This window comes from Chionomys nivalis, chromosome 8 (genome assembly GCF_950005125.1).
Source record: "Chionomys nivalis chromosome 8, mChiNiv1.1, whole genome shotgun sequence".
Classification (NCBI taxonomy): Eukaryota; Metazoa; Chordata; class Mammalia; order Rodentia; family Cricetidae; genus Chionomys; species Chionomys nivalis.
In genome coordinates, this window is record NC_080093.1 from 88,877,689 (window position 1) to 88,887,281 (window position 9,593).

At 35.0% G+C, this 9,593-nt stretch overlaps 1 protein-coding gene across 1 annotated transcript; it reads right to left on the reverse strand.

Annotated features, from left to right (window-relative positions):
- Nucleotides 1–506: 506 nt before the first annotated feature.
- LOC130879546 (olfactory receptor 481) lies at nucleotides 507–1,445 on the reverse strand. Its single transcript, XM_057778184.1, has one exon. It carries the CDS (start codon nucleotides 1,443–1,445, stop codon nucleotides 507–509), a length of 939 nt encoding a protein of 312 aa, XP_057634167.1.
- Between the last annotated feature and the right edge of the window lie 8,148 nt (nucleotides 1,446–9,593).

Consider the following 9,593-nt stretch of genomic DNA (forward strand, 5'->3'; position numbering starts at 1 on the left):
AAATAAACATAATTTTTCTGAGTCACTATGTTTACTGTTTTCAGAAGTTAAAAGGGTCATTCATCATATAAGGGGTAAGAGTCATTCACCATTAGAGGGGGCTGACCTGAAACCCTAACTGGTCAGAATACCATTTGTTACACATCTACTGGAAATTTCATTCATAAGTGTTATTTTAAATAGGAAAAATTGAAAGTGTTTCACCCTTTGAAATATGTCTATACAAAAATACTACAAAATTAGCAAATAGGAAATATTTAAAGTTAAAAACTATCCTCTAAAATATTCTTACCTTTAAGAAAATCCATATCTCACTTTGATGGCACGGGTGTCCGTGTAAATGACACTTTTAAAATTATTAATGGAAATAAATATCAAATTTCTATATGTACAGGAGCTTCTAACTATATAAGTGTCCAGGGTATGGATAAAATTATGAAAATATCACTCGCCTATGTTCCTCATGTCAGTTATTTTATTAGCCATGGAGTTTTGTCTGATTTACTTCAAGGGAACCAATGTGTTCTGGCCATTAATTTTTTCATAGCCTCTTTAACCTCCTTGTTCCTCAGACTGTAGATGAGAGGGTTCAACATGGGGATCACCACTGTGTAGATCACAGAAGCCACTTTGACCTGATCGGCTGAATAGCTTGACTTTGGCATCACATATACAAATAAAACTGTTCCATAAAACAAAGTGACCGCAGTGAGGTGGGAAGTGCAGGTGGAGAATGCCTTGTTCCTTCCCTCAGTAGAACGCATCCTTATGATTGACAGTAGGATATAAACATAGGACACAATTATGGTAGATAGTGTGCTCACTAGAACAGATGCCGAAGATATGGAGGGAGATATTTCAGCAATATAAGCATGGCCACAAGAGAGTTTCACAAGTGGGAAGAGGTCACAGAAAAAATGGTTGATTTTGTTTGGGCCACAGAAGTTTAGGTTCACAAAACAGCCTGTGAACGATGAGGCATTCATGCATCCACCCAAGTAGGAGGCCCCCAACAGGAAGAAGCAGATTGCTGGGGACATTTGAGTGGAGTAGAGCAGAGGAGAGCAGATGGCCACATAACGGTCATAAGCCATGGTAGCCAGCAGGAAGCATTCTGTGGTTCCAAAAGCTACATCAGAGCCAAGCTGGGCTGCACAACCAGAGAGAGGGAGAGTAGTCTTTTCTCTTAAGAAACTGATGAGCATGATGGGTGTGACCGATGTGGAGTAGCCAATGTCCACAAAGGCTAGATGGCTGAGGAACAGATACATAGGAGTGTGAAGCTGTGGGCTGCTTCGAATTAAAAGGATTATACTGATATTTCCCAATAAAGTCACTATATAAACTGGTAGAAAAAACACAAATAAGATGGCACGTAGTGTAGGACTATCCGTTAGTCCCAGAATAATGAATTCTGTCACCATGGTGTCATTTTCAGTTTCCATTCATTCACTCAGTTGCTGCCTAATGGAACCAGAATTAGAGGAAAGTCATTGGCTGAAATGACCCTACAATTAATATATGCACTTAAATATAATCTTATAATTAAAATTTAAAATGGCAATTTTTATAGTCATAGACTGCTTTGCAAATTTTCTTCTTGAATTCCATAAGATATTTTAGTAGTAGCTTCAATTACTTTAGGATTCAACTACATAGTTGCTACTAACACATGATACAACAAATTTATTCCCTGTATATACAGGAGATGTATACAAGGGGATCCTTATGACATTTATTTTTAGCACATACTGTGAGTAACATAATATTAATGTCAGTTTTGATTCTAAGTTTTTCCCATGCCCCTTGCAAACATGCCTCTACCCCAGTGTTCTCTCCTCTAGTAAATATAGTCTCCAATTGTGTGAGTGACTGGCTAATAACAATAGAGCTAAATTAGACATATTTTATTTATATGACCTGCTAGAACAACATAAGCCAAATTCTTAGTTTAAAGAAAAATCAGTACCAAGAGCTGGATGTTTTCTATGCTCAAGATAAAAAGACTCATCAAAATTCTAATTATTTCTGTGGTATGAACATACTACACATTTCACAAATTGTTTCTAGACTCTCCTCCTTTATGGAACGGGAGGAAGTGATAAGAGTCTAGATATCACTATGTCTTAACAAGTAAATAAACAGAAACATTTGGAGCTTTCGTTAGACATTCTTTTATATACCATGTTCTGAAAAGCAGTGGTCATTAAAGAAAAAGGGGTGCATTTGGCATAAAGTGGGAGACTTGGAGTGGTCAAAATGGAAGTGGGAAGCTATAATAGCTAACAAATTATAATAAAGGCCAATTCTAATTTCAAAATTATGGTCCCTTTGTTGAAGCTATAAAGCATGAAGCAGGACAAGGAAAATGTTGGTCCTCTTCACGCATTTTCACAACTCCAAAGCAATTATTCACTTTTGCTGCAAAAATTTCTGAGGTCTAAGAAACGGCACATTTATAGCGATCAGCAATACATATGTAGCTACCAGAAACTGCATTTTTATTCGAATTTATGAAGCTGTATTAGAATAAAGTATATATAGTCCTGTGAGTCACGATTCCTCATTTACCATGGGTTCTATACAAAGATCCACACCAGAGATAAACTTTGTTAAAGAAAATAAATGCATGAAATACATAAATGTTTTCAAGGTGGGATGTGGCTGCCTGAAAGAACACAAAGCAATATACAGAAATGTAAGGGAGTGAGGAGCCACACAAAGTGAGGACCTCCTCTAGTGCATAGAACCACGGACAAATGACAAGGACCTTAAACCTCCTGTTTCCTACCTGTACAAAGGAGAACATACGTACCACATGTGAGCCCTGTGTTTATTTATAAATGTGAGTAAAGACACTGAGCACTGTTCAAACCATAAAAATAATAACAAAATTGTCCCAAACTCTTAAACTTTACTCAAGACAAATGGCTATGAGACACTTAGGAAATTTAAGTATTCCTCTTTCCTTGAAAAGCAAGATGCATAAGTCAGTGACATATCTATTACAACACCCAGGAGGGCTCAGAGGAATTGTCACTGCACAGCAAACCCACTTTTAAGTGAGTTTTTGATCATTTGGGACACAGCCCCAAATAGTTTACTTCCCTTAAAATTACAAGTTAATTACCTCTTTCTTTTAGAAAATTGTACTGAGAATCCTGTGGGATAGAGAATTTACAATTACTCACCTACTGGGAGAGAAAAACAAAATGCGCATGAGTAAGAATTAGATACAAGTGTATAGACTAAAGATTTTAATTACCCATGGGTTTAATTTGTTTTTATTTGACTGATTTGTGAAAGTAAATGACAACATTTGGCTGTAATTTAATTGAGCTACTTCTGAAATATGGTTGCATTTTGTGGTCCAGGTTTCACATTATCTATTCAGAGATGAACTGGACTCCTCAGAAGAAATTAGTTTGCAGCTATGTATCCAACAGATCAGAAATATCATTCCTGTTGTAGGAGCTGCGGGCTGCGTTCCTGCTGCCCCAGCTCCCGGCCGCCTGGCTAGCTTATGCCCTGAAATAATTACACGGAAACTGTATTCTTTTGAACATTGCCTGGCCCTTTAGTTCCAGCCTCTTATTGGCTAATTCTCACATATCGATTAACCCATTTTTAATAATCTGTGTAGCCCCATGAGGTGTGGCTTACCAGGAAGGATTCTAGCCTACATCAGTCTGGGGTCGGAGAATCATGGCAACTGCCTGACTAAGCTTCTTTCTCCAAGAATTCTGTTCAGTCTACTCCGCCTACCTAATTTTCTGTCCTATTAAAGGGCCAAGGCAGTCTCTTTATTTAACCAATGAAATTAACACAAAACAGAAGACTCTCCTTCATCACATTCCAATAATGAAAACATGTTCATGTCCCACATATTCTAAGTTTGTTATAGAAGACGAGATACGAGCTACACCTGTGGGCAGACATTCTCCCCATTCTCTATTGCCTATTAACATTTATGACTTACAATAGAATAATCAAACTTATACTAACATTTTAATGACTCTGCCATGCACAGCGGCACAGTGACTGTTAGATTGTCCTAGCCATGATGATTTTCAGTGATCTTAAATTGAGGCTTCACTTTCCCTAGTTTAAAAGTTGGGGTCTTTTCATCTTGGGTTAAGTAGTCCATTTATTATGCTTCTTTAGTAAAATGCTCAGCCTGAAAACCCATATTCAGAGGATGCAGAACTTTAAGTGGTCCAAGTCCATATCCAGCTAACTAAGAAACAGCCTACAAAGCTTCATCTAGTCTATAAACATACAGTTCATTTAGCTCGTAAGGAAGTATAGAGGATGAAGGATGGTGTTAGCAGCTGGCCAACAATCCAGTTAAAAATATCCCAAACTGCATGGGAGAATTGAATTAATTTCATATCTGTCTTCTCACTAGTATTTTGTTCACACCAGTTGATCTGTATGTTCAATATCTGTGACTTTTATATGCATATTTAATTTCTAGAATATAGGAAGAGTTAAATAGATGTTTGTTGAATTCATGCTAACTTGCTCAAAAATCTTTTCATATATTAGTGTGCCATGGTTAAATAATGATATAAACTTCTACATCTTTATTGTTACTTAACTGTAAGTCATACTGTAAGTATGGCCTTCCTCAGTACTTATGGATGACTAACTGTAGTCAACTTATATCTCAGATTTAAATAACTTTTTCGTTTATGACTTTCCCGACATCTTGTGCTAAGACATTTTCTACTAATGAGCAGTTTCAGAGAACTTCGAAAAATTTTTGTACTTACCAAGCTTGTAGTGTTCTACAGCTATGCTAAGGGAAGCCTCTCATCTGCTTAGTTCTTAGAACACACAGATTGCTATGCACAGAGTACTGTCACTATCAAATGAATTTAGAGTTTTTATTTTATTATGGTGATCTACCCTTTTAATCAATCTTGAGTGTTTAAGGAAGCATAATAACTACAGATGTAAGGTCATGTAGTAGATCTGTAAAATTCATTAATTGTACTGAACTGAAACTTTTTACTCATGTATTAGTAATTTAAATATAAATATTTTTTCTCCCCTCATGCTCATGGTCCATGATTCCACTTTCCGTGTTTGTGAACTTCACTGTTTCAAAGATCATATTATTTGGGATCATACAACTACTGCTCTTTTGTAATAGGTTTATTTCACTCAGAGTGGTGTCCTCAGGAACTGTGCATGCTGGGACATATTGCAGTTTTCTTCTCTTTTAAGACTGAATGATATAGCCTGTTGTATGAACATACCACATTTTCTTCATCCATTCATCTGCTGATTCGCTTTGTGTTTCAAATTGTATTATTATTATAAGTACTGTAACTGACAGGAAATATTAATAATGCTTTGAAATAAATATTTCATTTCTTTTAAATAAATATTGAGAAGAAGATTGTTGGCTCACATGGTAGTTTTATTCTTGATTTTTAAAAACGAACTGCATACTATTTTCTGCAGAGGTTATACTGTTGTACACTCTTATCTATAACATAGAATTTTATATTTCACATTAATGAAGCAACGCTTTCTCTTTTTTGCAAAAGCAATCCTAAAAAGTATAAAAAAATATATAATTGTGGTCTTAACTAACATTTCAGCTATGATTAGTCACTCTAAACATCTTTCAATAATATATCCACTGGTCACTTACACATCTGTTCTATTTCTTAGCTCATATTTATTTATTTATTGTATTTTAGCTGGGTGTACATCTGGAGGCCAGAAAAAAATGTCATATCCCCCAGAACTAGAGTTACTGGGCAGTTGTGAACTGCCATGTGGGTGCTATGAATCAAACCCATGGCTCTTAACTGTTGATTCATCTCTTCAGCCCTAATCCATTTGTAAATCGTGTCTGCTTCAGTTTAAGGAATTCTTTGCTTAATTTTGCAAAGCAACTCTTTTTCATATACGTGATATAAACATATTTTCAAGTTCCAATAGCTACCTCTTCATCCTCTTGAGTCTTCTCTGTGCTCTGGACAGCCTTTCAGTTTTGATGGAATTTTCTTATTTGCTTTTATTTTTGTTACTTGTATCTTTAAAGTTCATATGTAAGAAATTACTGCCCATATGAATATCATAGAGTAGCCGCATATGTATGATTCTAGGATATTTAGAGTTACAGGTCTGACACTAATCCATTTTGTCAGTTATTTTTATGGTGCAAGATTGAGATTAAATTTCACCCTTTTGCATTAAGCCACTTAGCTTTTCCAAATACTTGTCAATGAAAAATTTCATTATCTACTATGTACATCTTCAAAGATCACTCAGAATATAGATGAGAGCTTCAATCTAAGATTATTAACTTATTTTTACTGTTCTCTGTGTTTGTCTTTAATACAATACCACAAATGTCTTAATTAATAGGTTACTGAAATATATTCTAGAGTGCTAGAAAGATGGCTCAGGCATTAAAGACTTGGATTACAACCAAAACAAATCATGTTTTAGAAATACCAACTGTGATAAACTTGATGATTTTGAGGGTTCTGTGAGTGAATATAAAAGTTTGAGTTGATATTTTTTCTTATATAGAGAAAGATTTTGCCAGAGCTCAGGTGGCTCTATAATCACATTGTATATTATGGACATTTTAGCAATATTAAGTTTGTTTTATGCATGAAACGAAGAGGCCATACCATATGTTACCTCTTTTTCAGTTTTGTTCATTACCCTCTTGAAGCTGTCAACTTATGAATGAGTACATACGATATTTGTCTTACGGGGTCTGGGTTACCTCATTCAATATGATGTTGTCTAGATTCATCCATTTGCTTGCAAATTTCAGGATGTCAGGTTTTTGCTGTGTAAATTTCATTGTATAAATGTACCACATTTTCTTTATCCATTCTTCAGTCAAGGGGCATTTAAGTTGTTTTCAGATTCTGGCTATTACAAACAATGCTTCTATGAACATAGTTGAGCACATGTCCTTGTGGTACAATTAAGCATCCTTTGGGTATATACCGAAAAATGGTATTTCTGAGTCTTGAAGTAGGTTGTTTCCTAATTTTCTGAGAAGCCACCATACTGATATCCAAAGGCACTGAGCCATTTGCACTTCCATCAGCAATGGAGGAGTGTGCCCTTTACCCCACATCCTCTCCAGCATAATTTGTCAACAGGATTTTTGATCTTGGACATTTTTATAGGTGTAAGAGGGAATCTCAGAATTGTTTTTGAGCTAATGACGTTGAGTATTTCCTTAAGTGTCCATTAGCCATTTTAGATTCCTCTGTTGAGAGTTCTCTCTTTAGGTCTGTATTACATTTTTATTGTATTATTTGTTCTTTTGATGACCAGTTTCTTAAGTTCTTTGTATATTCTGGAGATCAGTCCTCTGTCTGAGGTGGGGTTGGTGAAGATCTTTTCCCATCTTGTAGACTATTGTTTTGTCTTGTTGACTGTGTTCTTTGCTTTACAGAAACTTTTCAGTTTCAGAAGGACTTGTTATTATTTTTTTCTCTCAGTGTCTGTGCTGCTAGGATTATATTTAGGAGGTGGTCTCCTGTGCCAATGCATTCAAATGTACTTCCCACTTTCTCTTCTATGATGTTCAGTATGGTTAACTTTATGTTGAGGTCTTTGATCCATTCAGATTTGACTTTTGTGCATGGTGATAGATACGAATCTATATTTATTCTTCTACATGTTGAAATCCAGTTATGACAGCATCATTTGTTAAATATGCTTTCTTTTTTCCATTTTATATTTTTGCTTCTTTGACAAATATCAGGTGTTTTTAGGTATGTGGATTAATGTCTGGGTCTTCAATCAGTTCCATTGGTCCTCCTGTCTGTTTTTTTATGCCAATACCAGGCTGTTTTCAGTCCTGTAGCTTTGTAGTAGTATTTGAAGTCAGGGTTTGAGATGCCTCCAGAAGTTCCTTAATTGTACCAGATTGTTTCAGCTATCCTGGGTTTTTGCTTTTCCTAAGAATTTAAGTAACACTCTTTCGAGGTCTGTGAAGAATTTTTCCGGGATTTTGATGGGCATTACATTGAGTCTGTAGATTGCTTTGTGTACGATTGCCATTTTTACTATATTAATTCTACCTACCCAAGAACATGGGAGATCTTTTCACTTTCTAGTATCTTCTTCAATTTGTTTCTTCAAAGATTTAAAGTTCTTGTCATACAGTACTTCCACTTGTTTGGTTATAGTTACTCCAAGATATTTTATCTTATTTGTGGCTATTGTGAAGAGTGATTTTTTGGGGTTAATCTTGAATCCTGCTACAAAATATAATACTTTCAGTAGAAAGTGTTTATAAGTTTTAGAAGTTACTTGGTATAATTTTTGAGATCACTTATATAAACTATCATATCATCAGCAAATAATGAGAGTTTGAACTCTTTTCCAATTTGTATCCCCTTGATCTTTGTTGTTGTTGTTTTTGTCTTATTGCTCTAGCTAGAACCTCAAGAACTATACTGAATAGATATGGAGAAAGTGGACAACCTTGTCTTATTCCTGATTTCAGTGGGATCACTGCAAGTTTCTCTCCATTTAGTTTGATATTGGCTGTTGACTTGCTGTATTTTGCCTTTATTATGTTTAGGTATGTTCTTTATATTCTTGCCCTCTCCAAGAACTTTATCATCAAGGGAAGTTATATTTTGTTGAGAGCTTTTTCATCATCTAATGAGATGATCATGTGGTTTTTATTTTTCAGTTGTTTATATGGTGAATTACATTGACATATTTTCATATGTTGAACCATCCCTGCATCTCTGGGATGAAGCCAACTTGATCATGATGGATGATGGTTCTGATGTTTTCTTGGATTCAATTTGTTAGTATTTTATTTAGTATTTTTGCATCAATATTCGTGAGTGAGATTGGTCTGTAATTCTTTCTTAAGAATGTCTTTATGTGGTTATGATATCAGGGTAATTTTAGCTTCATAAAAATGGTTTGGCAATGTTTCTTCTCTTTCTGTTGTGTGGAACAATTTGAAGAGTATTAGTTCTTCTTTGAAATTTTTGTAGAATTCTGAGCTGAAACTATCTGGTCCTGGGCTTTTGTTTGGCTAGGAAATTTTTGATGATGTTTCTATTTCTTTAGCAGTAAAGGGTCTATTTAATTTGTTTATCTGGTCTTAATTTAATTTTGGTAAGTGATATTTATCCAGAAAGTTCTCCATTTCCTTTAAGTTTTCCAATTTTGTGGAGCACAGGTTTTTGAAATATGACCTTATGATTCTCTATATTTCCTCCATGTCTGTTGTTATGTCCCCCTTTTCGTTTCTAATTTTCTTAATTTGGATATTCTCTCTTCCTTTTGGTTAGTGTGGATAAAGGTTTGTCTATTTTGTTAATTTTCGCGAAGAACCAACTCTTTGTCTCATTGATTCTTTGTATTATTTTCTTTGTTTCTATTTTGTTGATTTCAGCTCTCAATTTGATTATTTCTTACCATCTAGTTCTCTTGAGAGAGTTTGCTTCTTTTTGTTCTAAAGTTTTTAAATGTTCTGTAAATTCACTAGTGTGAGATTTTTCCAACTTCTTTTTGTAGGCATTTAGTGCTGTGATCTTTCCTCTTAACACTGCTTTTTTTGTGTCCCATTAATT

Excerpts from the sequence above, each read along its gene's own strand:
- LOC130879546 (XM_057778184.1), bottom strand. The coding sequence starts at position 1,445 with ATGGAAACTGAAAATGACACCATGGTGACAGAATTCATTATTCTGGGA.